Source organism: Pongo abelii, chromosome 7 (assembly GCF_028885655.2).
Source record: "Pongo abelii isolate AG06213 chromosome 7, NHGRI_mPonAbe1-v2.0_pri, whole genome shotgun sequence".
Lineage (NCBI taxonomy): Eukaryota > Metazoa > Chordata > Mammalia > Primates > Hominidae > Pongo > Pongo abelii.
The window spans coordinates 95,244,874-95,264,019 of NC_071992.2; the positions used below are offsets into that span (position 1 = coordinate 95,244,874).

A 19,146-nucleotide genomic window follows, 5' to 3' on the forward strand; every position below is an offset into this window, starting at 1 on the left:
AATTTGGCCAAGTATCAGCAACTCCCATGGGTGTTTCTGCAAATCAGAGACTCTAGAACTTTGGAACAGCAGCAGGTAGACAAGTGGGCAAGAGGAAAGTGTGAATAGAAACAGAAAGAAAACGAGTTCTCACAGAAAAGGGCCAGGAATAAATTAATAAAAAAAAAGAAAGAAAGAAAGAGAAAGTGAAGAGTCTAAGAAGATACAAGTAGGTGGTGCACAGAAATCTAAACTACTTATTTTATTATTTTTTAGAGAAAAGGGTCTTGCTGTGTTGCCCAGGCTGATTTCGAACTCCTGACCTCAAATGATCCTCACAAAGTGTTGGGATTACAGGCATGAGCCACTGCACCTGGCCTAGAAATCTGAATTTTTATCACATTTTCAGCACCAGCCAATTTGCCCTTTCTTTTCAGTGGTAGTTAAAATCTTCCAGAATTGCCTTTAGCTTTACTAATCTCCAGACAATGGTGGCTGATGAACTTTTTGACAGTACACCAAAAGAAGAACAGTTTACATCAAAACTAGCACCCTCATAGAAATCTTTCTAAACATATACATATAAACAAATGAGGCCAGGCGCGGTGGCTCACGCCTGTAATCCCAGAACTTTGGGAGGCCGAGGTGGGTGGATCACGAGGTCAGGAGATCAAGACCATCCTGGCTAACATGGTGACACCTCGTCTCTACTAAAAATACAAAAAATTAGCCAGGCGTGGTGGTGGGCACATGTAGTCCCAGCTACTCGGGAGGCTGAGGCAGGAGAATGGCGTGAACCTGAGAGGCAGAGCTTGCAGTGAGCCGAGATTTCGCCACTATACTCCAGCCTGGCTGACAGAGGGAGACTCCGTCTCAAAAACAAAACAAAACAAAATAAAATTAAAAAACAAAAAAAAAAAGAAATGAAATGTTTCCCAAAAGCACTAGTCTTGCTATTTTGGTGCAGCCTAATATTTTCTATTCTATTTCATATTTTTAAAAAAAGCTGAAAATGGCCCAATAAATTATGATGTGCAGTTTTTCAAGGATAAAGCTCATAAGAAATGATGATAATATAAACAACCATGACTAACTTCAGATACAGGCAGGCAATGACAAACTACATCCTAAGTGTCACCTGGCCAATAGTAATATCAAAGAGGTAGGGCAGGCTAAAATCCAAAAAAAAAAGTTTGTCTTATAGTCAACAAAATAAGGTAATAAAAGCTCAATAAATGAATATTAGTTCACAAATATTACATTTTTTATTATTATTATGGAGGGCAGTAGGAATCCCGACTTAATTCCAAAATACATTTCAAGTAATTTCAAATAAATAAGGCTGGGCACAGTAGCTCACACGTGTAATCCCAGCACTTTGGGAGGTCAAGACAAGTGGACTGGCTGAGCCCAGGATTTCAATATTAGCCTGGGAAACATAGTGAGACAACCCCCAACCCCCATCTCTACAGAAAAATGTACAAAAATTAGCCAGGTGTGGTGGCATGCACCTGTAGTCCCAGCTACTTGGAGGGCTGAGGTGGGAGAATCACTTGAGCTTGGGAGGTTGAGGCTGCAGTGAGCTGTGGTCATGCTACTGCACTCCAGCCTGGGCAATAGAGCAAGACCCTGCCTTGGAAAAGATAATTAATTAATTAACACTGAAATATACAACTATAAAATACTAGAGAGAAACACAGACCACTATTTTTACAAAGGCAAAAGCCTTTGTAAGTATGTAAGTATGGTACCCAAACTAGAAATTATAAAAGAAAAAGGCAAATGAATTACATAATACAAAAATTCTGTATGGCAAAGTAATCAACAACAAACTGGAGTAAATTGTTTTTAACAGTTACAACAAAGAGTATAAACTAATAAGAAAGTGATAAATACAAAAGACTAATGAGCAACCAGAACAGGCCAATGATTCTGGAGTACAAAATTCATTTAAGAATTAAATAAATGGCCAAATGTTCACCATTGCTAGTCATCAAAAATGCAAATTAAATCAATAATGTAATAACTTTTGCTTATTAGATTGGCAAGATGAAAAAAAAACACCTAGTGTTGGAGAGAGACAGTTACTTTGGAAATTTGAGAATGTGTATAAATCTTTAAAGAATGTACAACCTATCCAGTTCCCCCACTCTAAATAATTTATTATAAGGAAATAATCATATAGTTATACCAAAATCTGTATACAGACACAAATAATGAAAACTGAAAACAATATCAATATATATTAACAGGGAATTAGTTAAAGAAACTGTAGTAGTAAAATGCTATGCAGTCTTTAACAATTTTGTTTATGACATAGTTAGCTGGCCCTGACATATGTTTATTTGGGAAGGCGGGAGAAGACCTACTTATGAGGCAGTATGCAAAAATACTGGCAGATTTCTGTTGTTGTTAAGAATCTTTTTTTTTTTTCAGACCAAGTTTTGCTCTTGTTGTCCAGGCTGGAATGCAATGGCGCAATCTCAGCTCACTGCAACCTCTGCCTCCTGGGTTCAAGCAATTCTCCTGTCTCAGCCTCCCAAGTAGCTGGGATTACAGGCATGTGCCACCAAGCCCAGCTAATTTTGTATTTTTAGTAGAGACGGGGTTTCTCCATGTTGATCAGGCTAGTCTCAAACTCCTGACCTCAGGTGATCTGCCCGCCTCGGTCTCCCAAAGTGCTGGGATTACAGGCGTGAGCCACCGCACCCGGCCCTGTTAAGAACCTTTTTTAAAACATATATATAAAAATGCTGGCTGAGTTCCATGGCTCATGCCTGTAATCCCAGCACATTGAGAGGCCAAGGTAGACGGATCTCTTAAGTTCAAGAGTTCAAGACCAGTCTGGGCAACATGGTGAAACCCTAGCTCTACTAAAAATACACAAAATTAGCTGGGCATGGTGTCGTGCACCTGTAGTCCCAACTACACGGGAGGCTGAGGTGGGAGGATTGCTTCAACCAGGGAGGTGATGGTTGCAATGAGCTGAGATCGCGCCACTGCACTCCAGTCTGGGCAACAGAGTAAGACTCTGTCTCAAAAAAAAAAAGGAAAAGAAAAGAAAAACAAAAACAAAATGTTTCACTTGGTGATAATTGTTTTTTTCCTCCATTTGAATTTGTATTTTGCAATCAGCTTAAATTACTTTTAAAATAAAATGATATTTTTCAAATAAAAAGATGAACAACCTTAATGCTCAATCTGTTTACATAAACCTGAAAAATATTAATAACCTTTTAAGCGTACTTACTCCACTTAATCTTTCCTCAGGATATAATCCTAGAAGTCTTAACCACAGAGATGTTCCAGACTGTGTCATTTGTAAGAGTGAAAAAGTAGTAACAACCTACCTAATAAACAGGAATGCCTGAAGAAATTACGATGTATTCAATGATATATAATGCAACCTTCATAATGAAAAAAATGCTACACAATAAACTTCAGTGAGAACCTCAATATTCAAAATTATAGAGAGTATGATTAAAACCATATTATGTACAAACAAAACAGAAATCTGTAGCTGAAGATTGGAGGGAAATGTACTAAAATGAGTGGTGGAGCTCATTAAATACTCACTTAAATGAGTATTTAAATTTTAAAATTTAAATTTTAAAATTTAAATACTTAGAGAATTTCCCACAGCTTCTTTATGAAAATGCATTAGATTTACAAATTGAAACCAAAAAATAATAACAGAAATATCGACATAAATCCAATTTTACTAATTTGGCTTGGTCACTAAAAAATATCAACTTTGACAGCTCAGTGATCAATACATAGAAAAGACAAATGATTTAAAGCTTTAATCTAAAATGAACACACCAACAGAATTAATTAAGTTTCGTTTGGTCAATAAATTATTTGTATAATAAACAAAAGAATACAGGCAAAGCACAGTGGCTGTCACCTGCAATCCCAGCACTTTGGGAGGCGGAGGCAGGCAGACCACTTGAGACCAGGAGTTCGAGATCTGCCTGGCCAACATGGCGAAATCCCATCTCTACAAAAAATACAAAAATTAGCCAGGTGTGGTGGCGGATGCCTATAGTTCCAGCTACTTGGGGGGCTGAGGTGGGAGGATTGCTTGAACCCGGGAGGCGGAGGTTGTGGTGAGCTGAGATTGTGGCACTGTACTACAGCCTGGGTGACAGAGTGAGACTGTCTCAAATAATAATAATAATAATACATAAAAATATATGTATAGGAAGAACACTTGCATAAATAGAATTTTAATGTAAAAACACCATATTTTATATTTATGATATATAAATACTTCTTTTTCCTATTTCCCTTTTTCTTACAAAAAATGCAACTAGAACTATTTGCTTGGTTAATTATCCAATTTAAAAAAATAAATATGAAAATAGAAATGTAGACAGATCACATCATAATGTAATTAGTTAAAAAGACATGCTTTGGAATTCAGATTAGGAAAGACAATATAAGAACAGTCCATCTATTTATTAGAGACTGACAGCTTATGGCTGACAATGGTGTGGCTGAATTTAACCAAACTTAATTAAATATTACTTGATAATACTTAACAGTAAAGTGATAGGGTGAAACAAATTGCAAAGTGTGGGCTAAGGTGAACTAGGCTTATACTTAATGTTTTTTAATTCTTTTACAAAAGATTATTGCAACAAAAAGATGTTAAAATTTTTAGAAAGTGACAGTTGTATTTTTTTTCCCTGATAAACATGTAATCTAAGTAGTTTAAAAGAACTAGGAAGATAAAATCTGTCCGAAGTGACAGACTGATCAGGATTTCATCTTCACCATGCATTGTGGATCAGATCAGGCTTCAATACAACTCTACTGTGTACTAGCTCACTGACTTTGCATATATTTCATACCTTCTCTAGGTCTCAGTTTCCTTGCTAAAAACTGTGGATAATGTTTCCTAACTTAGAGCATTACTATATTTATCCCTGAAAAAAGACAGGATATAAGAGTAAGCTATGGTTATATTTTTGACAATTGAAAAGAGAATTTGGATTATGATCTTAATTTTACCCACTCTTCACCCCACCCCCATCTCTACAAAAACAAAACAAAATAAATAAATAAATATGCAGTTTCCAAGAATTGTGACATAATTTTATTTTCCAGAAAATGAAATCAGTGGATAACCACCCCTTAGGAAATGAGCATAGAACAAACTCATTTTACATGAGTTAAAACATAGTAATTAGAACAGAAAGAGGCAAGAATGCATTACTTTAATTACGTATTATGCTTTTTTTCACTATTGAAAGTTGAAAAATGTTATCAGAAATTCCATGAAACAAACATATCTTAGTAGTCATTTCTAATATAAAATACATTCAGTCACTAATTTTTTGTTGTTTTGTATCTTTAGTTGAAGACAGGAACACATAACCTATACTTTCAAAATACAGCCAGCCTAAAAAGGTAAATAATTTTTATTTTGAAAAGGGAAAAATTTCAAGAAAAAAACTGTACCTATCTGTAGATGCTGGATAATGTTCATTCAAATATTCTTTGAGAGGCAGAATTGGAGAATTAGGACTTTGGAGGAAGAGACATCTGAGTTAGAATTCCAGCTTTGCCACTTAATAGTGGTGGGAGCTCAGGCACAGTAGCAGAACCCACTGGCTAGGTGACACAAGAGTTATATTCCCAGTTCCCTTCTCCCCTGAACCAGCCACAATGAAAAAGTTAAACGCTGGTTTTCAGAGCCTTCCCTGCAGTTAGGGAGAGGCTAGATATGTTGTATAGGTCTGACCAATTAAATGAAAACTGAAGTCTGGCAGCTTTTGTTTTCCTGGTAAAAGGGACAAAAAAATAAAAAATAAATTTTAAAAGAAAATTTTTTACTTATTTATTTCTTTTTGTGAGACAGGGTCTTACTCTGTCACCCAGGCTGAAGTGCAGTGGCACAAACACAGCTCACTCCAGCCGCAACCTTCCGGACTCGAGAAATCCTCCTGCCTCAGCCTCCCAAAATGCTGGGATTACAGGTGTGAGCCACTGCAGTCATCCCAGGTCTGCTTTTTAGCTACCTTTATGAAAACTACCTGCCCTCCCCAATCTCTTCCTTCCCATTCTCTTCCTCCCTTAAACACAGACATGTGGTCTGTAGAATCAGCAGCCTTACTGCACCATGACTCAAGAAGCCCTAAGCCTCATGTTGATGTTAAAGCATAAAGCATTGTCAAGCTGCTAAAACAACCTCAGTAGCCACTAATATTCAGGATTCTCATGCAAAAAAAAAAAAGTCTCTATCTTTTTAAGCCACAAGTAGACAAGTTTTCTGCTATTTGCAATTGACACAAGTCTAAATGATTTGGAAAGTCACAAATTCGGAGAATCACCTTCCTCATCTATTAAATAAGGGTGATGTTAGTAAGACGAATGTAAAGCATAGTATCTGTCTGACACATAGAAAAGGTTCAATAATGCCAGCTGTTGTGATAATGATGACAACTTTAATTCTCACACCAACCAGTACTTTGATAGCACTTTGGGGGTAAGTACTATCTTCAACCACTTTGAAGACAAGAAAATTAAGGCTCCAAAGTTAAGCAACTTGCTTAAGATCACACAATTAGTTAGGAGTAGAGCCAGGATTCAAATCCAGAAATCTTCCCAAGGCCATGATCTTAACTAGTATTATGCTTAGAAAAGTGACTGAGTACAATTAAGACTTAACAGCTAATAAATGTTGGCTATAATGATTATGATAACATAGCCAACTATGAAGACAAGAACAGGTAGAAAATGCCCTATAGTTTTCAAATCTAGAAAACAATAAATTCTCATTTAATTTGACATTGATTTTATTTTTCTTAAAATTGAAATGGCTCTCATTTCTTCACTAAAACAGGTTACTACAGCCTCTTCACTGGAGGTTAACTTCATCCCTTTGTAACACCAAAGGAACTAAGAACAGTATTTTCAACCAATAATTGAAACACCCTACTGATAGGTAAATGACTTGGTGACTCTTGTCCATCAAAAAAGTAAGCAATGAGTATTTATTGTGAACTTATACTCTGCAAGGCACTATGCCAGACATTTAAAAATTATTTTCTCCAAAATATGCAGCACATGTTTATTTTCTTAAAGTGACTTAAGATTCCTTTGGAGGGAAAATTTAATTAACAATTTAAAACATTAGGAAGATGCTGCTGCTGCTACCAGTCATCTACACCATCATCACCATCACTACCATTACTATTAATAATAGACATAGAATTCATATCACAAATCAACATATGCTAAACTTTACTTTTGGAATGCTTTGCTTCAAACTTCAGATGTTCTCTTCAGTGAAATAAATGAAACAAAGAGCTTTAAAAATTCATGCTGGGTCAGGTGCAGTGGCTCACACCTGTAAACCCAGCACTCTGGGAGGCCGAAGCTGGCAGATTGCTTGAGTTCAGGAGTTCAAGACGAGCCTGGGCAACATGGTGAAACTCTGTCTCAACAAAAAATACAAAAATTAGCTGGGCATGGTAGCATGCACCTGTAGTCCCAGCTACTTGCAGGGCTGAGGTGGGTGAATCGCCTGAACCCAGGAGGTGGAGGTTGTGGTGAGCTGTGATCAGTGCACTCCAGCCTGGGCAACACAGCAAGACCCTGTCTTAAAAAACAAAAACAAAAACACACTGAAGACACAGTATTTAAAAAACAAGCTAAATTCAAAATTAAAGTTTCTAAATAAATTACATTCAGGAAACAGGCAAACTAAAATATTTGCAATTGCAGTTAGGAAAGATTATTTAGTTTCTCAAATAGATTTTGAGATTTAAAGAGTTTGTGTTTAGCTGTTAACTTTCAAACTAATATGATGTAATATCATTCTAGTAAATAAAAAAAAGTAAAATAAAAACTGAAACAGAGTGGTGAGTAAAATAGAAGTTTTGAGGTAAGACTAACTCTAGTAAAAATGCTGAGTCTCAAAATATGTACATTTACAGCAATATATTTTGGAAGCCAAGTAACTTCAAATCATATCTTCCACACTGAAAGAGGTATAGCATAACAAAGAGTTGATACTACCATTTTTATAAGTAGATATAAAAGAAATGCTTTCAAGGAAATTACATCAAGGAAGGATTGGTTTGCTTAATGAATTCAAAAACGACAGGCAATAGCATAAAATCCACATGAACATTATAATATGCTCAATCAGTTCTAATTAAGGATTTAATTATACCTATTTGATATCTAATTTGCATTTTTCTAAAGGAACACAAAGTATTCTATTTTAGGTCCAAAGTTAAGGTTCTAGGCAGGGTGCAGTGGCTCATGCCTGTAATCCCAGCACTTTGGGGGGCCAAGGCAGGTGGATCACTTGAGGTCAGAAATTCAAGACCAGCCTGGCCAACATGGTGAAACCCCATCTCTACTAAAAGTACAAAAATTAGGCGGGCATGGTGGCGGATGCCTGTAATCCCAGCTACTCCGGAAGCTGAGGCAGGAGAATTGCTTGAACCCAGAAGGCAGAGGTTGCAGTGAGTCAAGATCGTGCCACTGCATTCCAGCCTGGGCAACTGAGTGAGACTCCATCTCAAAAAAAAAAAAAAAAAAAAGAAAGAAAAGAAAGAAACCTAACTGTGATATATTTATGGAAAAACATTTTATTAAAAATTAAAACAAAGTAAGAACAAAGCATCATGTTTTCAAATATAGGACAATGTTGAACCTAAATAATTCCTAATATATTCAATAAAAGAAAAATGGATACGTATAAATGGAGACATAAAAAACACAAATGTCATTTATAGACACATCAAAGTATTCTTTAATTATTATAGTGCTGTGATTTTTAAAACAGACAGCTCCAAAATAAGCCTTTTTGAACAACTCTGTTCATCAGACTCCTGGGTAAATGAATTTCTACTGTACACACTGACAGATACAGGGCTAGAACCTAGACCTCTTGCCCTCCACTCCTATGTTCTTCCTGTTACTTGTCTTGCTTGACTTCCTTGCACATGCCAAAAACTACTGTATCTCCTTCCTGCCATTTTTACCCTCTAAAATTGTATAAAGCACTTCCTAGAAGAATACAGAAAAAGAACAGAGAAGTAGAAGGAGAATCAAGAAAATAAAGGTATGTGACAATTTCTGAGAAGGGAATAGCCAATATTATTGAATAATACAAAGCAGTTAAGCAGAAACTAGTGGGCAGGTAACCAGATGTCCCTGATGAGTTTAAGAGGGTGCTTTCAACAAGTATAATGGTGAGGGCAGAGCCTGGTGGGCTGAACTGATGAATGAACGGTAATTTGGGAATGGGAAAAGTACAATAGCTTTAAGGGGAAACATGCTAAAATGTTTCCAATCTTACCAAACTATCTAGAAAAAATGATATAGAAAAAATTTAAGGTAAGAAATAGGAAATCCAGGGAGTATTAGCTTGAATCAGTTGAAATTTCAGATACTCAACTATTTTGACGTTAAAAACTGCAATTTTATACGGTTTAAACTAAGGTACAAACTTGATTTCAAGAAAGGAGATAAGGTTATCTTCTAAGGACATAGAAGCAAAGAACAGACGCCTAAGAGTGAAGTAGGTAAAGTAATAAGAAATCTACGAGAAATGAATGAAAGAATTTTAGAGTCCTGAAGTTGAATAATAAGAATAATATACCTGGCAAAGCTACACTATTTTTCTAAAAGGATCCTGTTATCTTTACATTTGCATTTCACTTTTAGAAACTTAGCTTTTTTTCTGTAATAGGATGCCTGAACATGAACACTGCAACATTTCTTCAAGGCAGGCACTCTCACTTAATGTGGTACAAACATAACTCTGCAGTGATGCTGTTGCCTTTATATTTTGTTTTGTCTTGTTTTTGCTGATAAAGGCAGAAGATCAAGGCACTTAGAGCCTAATATGAAGTTGCTATTAATAATCCCAGGTCTACTGTTATTCCACAACCTAATTTCTCATATTTCCAATCCCATGTCACCAAATGCCTACAGAAAAATCACAACATGACCAGGCACAGTGGCTCACACTTGTAATCCCAGCACTTTGGGAGGCTGAGGTGGGTGGATCACCTAAGCTCAAGAGTTCAAGACTAGCCTGGACAACATGGTAAAACTCCAACTCTACCAAAAACACACACAAACAAAATTAGCCAGGCATGGTGGCAGATGCCTGTAGTCCCAGCTACTCAGGAGGCTGAAGCACAAGAATCGCTTGAGCCCAGGAGGCAGAGGTTGCAGTGAGCTGAGATTGCACCACTGCATTCCAGCCTGGGTGACAGAGTGAGATCCTGTTTCAAAAATAAATAAATAAAGATAGAATAACCACAACATGTCTAAAAAAGAATTCCTGCCCTTTGAACAGTTCTCTAATCCACTTCCCTACTGCTGCGACCTCTATTTTTCTAGTCACTTGGGCTAGAAACTTTTAGCATGAGTTACCGAGTCCTATCAGTCTTTCTCTGAACAGGCTCTTCTAGCTTTCTGTTACCATCTCTTTCTACTCTAGTCCAGCCTCTAATCACCTCCTGTCTGGATTACAACAGTCTCAGAACTGGTCTTATGGTGTCCACTCCATCTCACACATCACTACTAATGTCAGCATACAAAAATGGCAATCCCCAAACACCACCATCATAACTTTTCACCCTGAAATTCAGACTTATCTATAAGGATCCTAGCCTATCTAGCAAAGCAAATATTTCACCACTCCCTAAAACTTCCATGTCATGGAATCTTGACCACTGTGGTCACTTTAAATGCATACACAGAAAAAGAAAAAGAATAGAATAGAGGAGCAAAGAGAATGGAAACAAAGACAATGATTAGGAGAAAGTCACTGTGGGCTAGGCGCAGTGGCTCATGCCTGTAATCCTAGCACTCTGGGAGGCTGAGGTGGGCAGATCATGAGGTCAGGAGATTGAGAACATCCTGGCCAACATGGTGAAACCCCATCTCTACTAAAAAAAAAATTCAAAATTAGCTGGGCATGGCACGCGCCTGTAGTCCCAACTACTCAGGAGGCTGAGGTAGGAGAATTGCTTGAAGCCCAAAGGTGGAGGGTGCAGTGAGCCACGATCATGCCATTGCACTCCAGCCTGGCGACACAGCAAGACTCCATCTCAAAAAAAAAAAGTAACTGTGGCAAATTCAGGTACAAGGTACAAGATATCCATGGCTGGAGAAAAGCCCTAATGGTAGAGACAGAGGAAAGGGCAGATTTCAGTGATAATTTAGAGGAAAGCTGGTGACTGAGTGGATGCAGGAGGAAGGCTGTAATGAAGAGAAATGAGTCTATTCTGACTCTCGGCTTTCTGGACTATGTGGCTGGATAGAGTGTAATTCAATTAACCAAAATAAAAAAGAGTTTGAAATTTGTCTGAAATTAGCAAGGCTCTCTTGCATGAGATAGAAATAACTACTTAAGAAAACGGAGTGTCAGCAGCTTAAAAAAAGAACTTTTGCCAGATTTGAATTAATAGAGACAGAAAGAGAACCAGTATGGACTTTTAAAGCCAAAGCTAGCACTAGGCCTAGCAAAGAGTAGCCACTTGATAAATGTTTACTGAAGTAGCTCAAAGCTGCTAGCAGTTGACTCAATGTATGGATAAGTAAGGAGACAAGAATTTTAGATACCTAGAATCACAGTAGGAAAGAAAAAATAAAGGTTACCTTGGAAGTATACAGAAAATCTAGGTTTAAGTAGTGTCTAATAATATATTAGAGATGAAAATATTTTTAACACTGAAAACAGAGCAAAGAGAGAAAGATGTTTCCATCTTCTTAAATCTTGCTGTCATATATTTTGTTTCTATAGTTACTAAATTTTTGTATTAAAAGTTAAGCTTTGTTCACACACAGAAATTAAATACGTAAAATGCATACACAAACTCTGTACACCTCCCTCTAAAAGGCAAAGCCCAGTTGCCTTTCTCTTGAGTATAGGCTGGGCTTTGTGACTCACTTGGCTATTAACCAACAGAATACGGCAGAAGTGACAATGTGTGACTAGGTCATAAAAGGCATCACCACTTCCTCCTTGCTCTCTCTCTCTCTCTCTCTCATCACTTACTATGGGGGAAGTCGCTATGTTGTGAGGGCACTCATGCAGCCCATCAATGGTGAGATTCATATGCCAAGGAACTGAGGCCTCCTGCCAATAACCAGCACTAACTTGCCAGACATATGAGTGAGCTACCTCGGAAGCAAATCCTCCAGCCCCAGTCAAGCCTTCAGATGATTACAGCCCTGGCTAATATCTTGACTGAACTTCATGTGAGACCTTGAGCCAGAATCATCTAGCTATGGCGTTCCTGGATTCCTGCCCCACAGCAATTATGTGAGATAATACATGTTTATTGTTTTAAGCCACTAAGTTATGAAGTAATTTGTTACACAGACATAGGTAACAGTCACACAAAGCTCATTCTCAATTCTGTGCCATTCCTCATGTCATTTTCCCCAGAGGTGTCCTTTCATTATCCATCCCAATACTCCCTCTCTATCCTTCGGTATCTAACTAAAGTTTCATGTCTTTGGGAGGCACTTTTTTGTCTATGAAACCATCTCAACTTTCATTTCTCTGGCTTCTCCTTCGAAGAAGCCAGATGCTTGACCACATCATTCATTTAGTCATTTATTCATACATTCCTCTGTGTTACTGTGCTATATGTTTATATCTTTCCTCCTAAAGATGAAGATGTCATACAGTTTTTAAAAACTGCATTAAGCACATTATGATTAAGGTACTCAATAAATATTTGCTGATAAAATTAACAAATCTCACACACACTTATAGACACATACCCTGAAAGTGTAATTTGAGTAAGTAGCATAAAGTAGTGGTTAACAATATAGAGAAGCTACTTTACCTCACATCTGCATACTTACTAGCTGCTGTCTCTGGGTAAGTTTTTTAAAGTATCTCTGTGAGCCTTAGTTTCTTCAGTGTTTTTAAATGAGAATTCCAACAGTACCTTAGAGTAATAACAAGGTTAAAGAAAATAATGCATGCAAACCTCTTAACAAAGTACCTAGCACAGAGTATTCAACAAATGTTAGCTATTACTCTTCTTATAATTAATTACAAATCACAAAATACATGCTGAAATTCTGAGTCCCTATGAGTCTCTAGATGTTATCAAGTAGCAATCTAAATTAAGACAAAATTCAAGAGAACTCAGACCTTCTTTTAAAATAGCTTTTAATTCTTAAAAAATCCACTTGTAGGTCACTAGAACTACAGCCTGAACCAATTGTAGGACTGCAGCCCTGATTCTTTCTCCTCTCTGTCCTATTAAGATATTACCTTCAAAGTTTTTGTGGGAACACTTAATTGCTTGCATTCCTTAACATGCAGCCACCAAAGTAGTTTCCAGATTCACTTTTGACCTTCACAGTCCTGAGAAGGCATATGAGGCAAACTTCCTAGAGATGTAAATTTAGACAATCTCTGGAATGATAGAGCTATACATATGGGAATATGCTACATAAAGCAAATCCATTTTGCACGTCAATTAAAACAGAATCCCATTGAACAATCAATCCAACAGAACAAATCAATCCAAAAGAATTTTATTATGGCATGTATCCAAACAAGAAAAAACCCCTCTAATGCTATTCAGTCTGAATTACATGAGTTTCATGAACTTGGAACATCTCTAAGATCATATTTTATAATTTGATCATATTTGAACATATTTTAAGGTTTCCTATTAAAAAGCTAAATATAACGGATGCTCTTCTATCCTAAAAAAGACTGAAGAGATCTGTTAAAGAAAAACTAGAATGATTTTAAATCACCAACCTATATAAAAACATGCATGCTTTTTTAATGTGTTCCATGTCCTCTGCAATAAAATGACCCACTTAATTCAAATTCTTATTTTCTCTTTTCCCCACCAATACACCTTGAAAACTTTAGTTTTTGAAACATTCAATATACATTCCACTCTTTATCTGACCCTACATATCATGCAACCTGAAATAGAAACAAAGATGGGAAAATTAGCTTGTTTATTCCACCTTAGTGTCAAACAAAAGTACAAATAAGATTCAGTGCACGTGCTAGTTACCTTAGAGCTGCCAATCATGCTTGTTTTGAAACCCTTCGATTTTCAGAGCTGTCAATCCTGTGTTTTATGATAGAGAGCCAGCATAGAGATCATGCCTTAAAAGACACAATCCTCATTAACACATTAGTAAACGGACTCTACTTATAAAACTGGACTTGAAGATTTTACAGAAATGTTTACAACTCTTCAAAAATCCAAACTAAAATACAACTTAGTGAAATGAAAAGATTTAGAGAATTTGGCTCTTTGACCAAAGCAACAGCATAGTTTAACCACAGGGATTTTATACACACATATATAATATTATATTATAAAAAGAGAAATGTTCCTGACTAACACTAATCACAAGTATTATGACCTTGAATGGAAATAAGAGAATAAAACTGATCTACATCTGGGCATTTTAATTTTTGTTTTTAAAGCAGGCAATAATATCAATAACACACTCCCCTTCTCTACCTCCCCAACACAACCCAACTCACTACCCAGTCATTCATGTCCAAAATGAAACATTATTCAAAACTTTTCTCTCTCTCTCACAAACCACAACTATTCAGTCACCAAGACCTGTCTCTTCTACCTCCTAAACTGCTAAATGTGTCTCCTTTCTCCACCCTCAGATTTAATTCATATTCTCATCATTTTTTTCAGCAGCTTCCTTACTAACCACCCTAACTCTCACATCCTTCTTCTGAAATATGCTCCACACCTCTGCCAGAATGATCTCACTGAAACACAAAGTTGACCCACGTTCCTTGTTACAATATTTTAATGATTCTTCGCTACTTTGAAAATAAAATCCCAATTTTTTAGGACAATATGTAAATTCCTTGAAAATCTGGCTTCTGGTCATCTCCCCACTCTCCCATCACTCCTCCTAAACTTAAGCCAACTAAACCACTTGAATTCCCAGAAGAGGCAGCCTCTCTCTCATTTAAAACTTGTTCAAGTGCTGCTCCTTCATCCAGAAACACTCTCACTTTCAGCACTTAGTATCTCCTACCCATCCTTTGCAACCCAGTTCTATTGTTAGTTCCTCTGGGAAGCCTTCTCTGACACAAGCAGATTGAACCATCGATTCCTTCTCCATTCCTGTGGAATACAGTAAACAGAACTTATATGATGTTATATTTATTGGTTTAATTCTCTATCCCCATGACCAGATCAACTCCCTGGAAGCAGGGATGGTCATTAGTCTGTATGTCACTAGCCTTAAATATACAGGTAGCACATAATAGATGCTCATTAAAAGTTTGGTGACTCAATGAAAAATCTTATCATGCCCAGTTCATTTAAAAATAAAATTAATAAAATAAGCAGCTTATTTCTTGAGACTGATAAAATGTTTTACCAGTGCATTACAAGGCATCCAAACTAATCAATGCTATAAAGCAATTTTTTGGGCTTAACAAGAGTTTTAAGAAATTTACTCATTTATTCGCAAATTCACTAAAAGAATTGGTACCATCTCAAGCAGGGTTTCAGATTGAATAATCCCACCTTATTTTTGCTACTGTCCCTACTGGAGGTGTTAAAGTCTCAACCATGATAAATGCTCATGTCTCAAACACTCGGCACCTTGATTGGTTCAACAAACACTGTTCTGATATGTGACAATCCCTATCAAGGGCATCAGTGAACCAGGCAGTCGACACAGGCAAAACTCCAACCCAGTTACACTTCACTTATCAGGAAGTTAGTTATCTGGTGACATCAAGTAGCTACACAGCCCAGTGAGACCTAAACAGGAGTTTAGGAGCTGTCAGAATACATGTTGAAGTCCATACACTAAAGTACCCACACTTTACTCACAGAAGAGGCTGCTAGGTCCTTACTCAAACCCTAGTTGTTCTTATTTTAAGCACAACAAATTTGATGACTGATCTCCCAAGTATAGGCATACTGGAAGAGGAAAATTAGGAGGTCTGAGAAAGCTATAAAAAGCAGACAAGGGCATAACAGCAGTAAAGGAGAGATAACACAAAACTGCAGAACTGGGGGGTTATATGGTTATGGAGCAATAATTCTGTATATTTTTATTATGATACAATATAGAAATTAATGTTTATAATTATGACCCTGGGTCATCAAAAGCAAAAACAAAAAAAGGTTCAACTATTTTAGGTCTAACATGGTTCAAAGAAAGTATATAATACATTTTATTAAAAGAACCAATAAACAATTAAAAATTAAGTATATTAGGTATAAATAGCCAATTTTCTATTATTTACACAATAAACTTTTTTGAAATATATCATTCCCAAATAACATGAGGCATATTGATATTAATCAGGTCCTGTGACTAGAGGTCTTACCACAATTATGATACAGATCCATTACAAAACAAAGCCTAGACCTGATAGTTATTAGCTTATTGGGAGTTACACTATTCAAACTTACCATACTATTTCTTAGTCTGTTCGATCTGAATAACAAAACACCATAAATGAGGGTATCTTATAAACAGCAGAAACTTCTTTCTCATAGTTCTAGAGACTGGAAGCCCAGGATCAAGGCACAAGCACATTTAGTGTCATGAAGACCTGGTTCTGGTTCATAGGTTAACTAGCCAATTCACTAATCCCACTCATGAGGGCAGAATCCTCATGACCTAAGTACCTCCCAAAAGCCCAGCCTCCTAACTACATCACACTGGTGATTATGTTCCAACAAATGAATTCTGCAGGGACACAAACATTCAGACCACAGCAACAACAGACACCATAACCAAAGATATAACAGACTACCCATTATTTTTTAACAGACCTCCACAGAGCTTCACTGCCACACTGCCTTCAGGGTCCCTGACATGAAACTGCTTCATATATAAGATTGTTTTAGGAAGTCTTTATGATGCTTGAGTTACTATATATTGTATGATTTAGAGTGAAGCACAGCGGGGTGAAAAGAAAATTTGGATATACACAGCCCTAGATTTGAATCCCTGCTTTGTTAATCCCTAGTTGCGTGACTGCAGCACATTATTTATGCTCAGAGACTCGTTTTCTTCATTTGGGAAATGGGGATAATACCCACTATCTATGTTTGTTGTGAAGAATAGATAAGACAATATTCATAAAATACCAGTGTAGGTTTTTAAAAAGCTGTTAAGATTATCAGAAGGAAATCAGATGGAATATAGAAACGAAACAATCAAGTCTGTGAAACTGTTTGCTGCATTAATATGACAGAAAAAAAAAGTCTAAAAACAAGGGTATACAGGTTCCCATGATGGGAAAAGTGCTCTGTATTTTTAAATCACCATACAAGCCCTCTGACTCATAGAAAGGTTCATGGTAAATTAGGTTAAAGACTCATAAAAAAAGTACACATGTACACAGCAAAAATATTAACTTAAAGCAGATTAATGCAAATATTCTAATATGGGGCCAAGGCATTCTCTCTCAGTAGGGGGTCCACTCACTGAAGCTCTGCTCTTCCTCACATAACAATACCCACACTGCAAGGTCTGTGACTGCCAGGGCGTCATGTGAAAGTAGAACAAGAACAGAAAGACAATTGGAAAGCAATACCTTTCACATTTTTATAATTTTTGTTTCAATCTACAGTTTTCTTGCACAATCTAATTCAATAGCAATTTCTTAAAGACAAAAAACTCTCTCCTTTCTGATTCAAGCAGCAGAGATGGGGGAAAAAAAACAAAAAAACCAAAGTTTTGTTATGGAGTCTTTCTAAAACATTAAAGTTAGCATTCGTAAGAACAAAAACCCTTTCTGTATTCAAATTTTATTAATTTGTACAATATTCAAGTAAATTTCTTAATATAAACACATTTTGAAATGAGTACAACTAGGCCAGGCATGGTGGCTTATGCCTGTAATCCCAGCACTTTGGGAGGCCGAGACGGGCGGATCACTTGAGGCCAGGAGTTCAAGACCAGCCTGGCCAACACAGCAAAACCCTGTCTCCACTAAAAATACAAAAATTAGCCGAGCATGGTGGCACATGCCTGTAATCCCAGCTACTCAGGAGGCTGAGGCACAAGAATTGCTTGAACCTGGGAGGCAGAAGTTGCAGTGAGCTGAGATCATGCCACTGCACTCCAGCCTGGGCGACAGAGCAAGACTCTGTCTCAAAAGAAAGAAGCACAACTGAGCTTTTGCTAAACATATACCTCAACTGGAAGAAACCAAAGTGCCTAGGTATAGTACAGGACCACTAATTTCTAATGTTCCATGTGGTGTTGGTATCCGCCAGTGGGCTTTACAAAAGAAAAAGATGATGTCAATTGATTTGACAAATCAGTTATTAAATGATAACTTCCAAAGAAGTTAATGCCATTCTGAGTCATTCTGATTTGTCATATGTGATTTCTGACTTCAAGTCATAAGCTGATTTAAAAGAAAAATATAATAATTACAACTTTTGAGGCTGGTACTATAAGGTCCCATGCATGTCTCAAAATCTCTAAATATACGTATGTCTATTTTGCAACTCACTCTAAGTAGATCAAATTACTATTGTTCATGCTTAAGTACTATAGCTTAGATTCTGAATGCTACTATTAAGGTCATGTCTTTCTAAAATTAGTTTCTTCCTTTCCAAGTGTTTTTCAAACTTTTCTTATTTACAGTAGAAATAACTCACCACACACATTAAACAAAATTGTCCCAGAGCTATAATACATAAAACAGATAAATGCAGGGCTGCTCTGAAAGTAGGGCCCAACTGCCCCTTTATCCCCAATAAGCAATATCTTATGCTTTTCTGCAAAACTCTAGGGCATTTTGGTACAAAGACTAAAAACTGCTCCTTTAAACTATAATCAAAAATGAACATTAAAACAAAAGTTATAGAACTTAAAAGGCTATTATTTAGCTAATTAGAATATTCATTAATCAAAATATTTTCTGATCCCTATTAGTTGTTATAAGTCTGAAATGCCAAACTTACTTATTAAAAGAAACAATAAAAAATTAAAACATTTGGCTAAACTGGATATTTCAATTAGTTATTTTTCATTGTATTTAATTAATCTTTAAACTGTCCTAAAGTAGCATTATTCAACTACAGAAAAGTCTGAATGAAGAGAATAAAATAGTTCTCTAAAAGGATCAAAAAAAAAAGGAAGGCTGATGAATGATGAACAGATTATGTAAATATTTAT

At 36.5% G+C, this 19,146-nt stretch overlaps 1 protein-coding gene across 4 annotated transcripts in view; it reads right to left on the reverse strand.

The window, feature by feature from the left end:
* MRPS28 (mitochondrial ribosomal protein S28) overlaps positions 1–19,146 on the reverse strand; it is a 209,129-nt gene that overhangs the window by 158,886 nt on the left and 31,097 nt on the right. The window contains exon 3 of one of the 4 annotated variants that reach the window (XM_054561794.2): positions 7,472–7,588. The exons of the other annotated variants lie outside the window; for them this stretch is intronic. Within the exon in view, the coding sequence (XP_054417769.2) occupies positions 7,472–7,588 (117 nt within the window). The remainder of the gene's footprint in view (positions 1–7,471; positions 7,589–19,146) is intronic. 4 annotated transcript variants of the gene reach the window in all.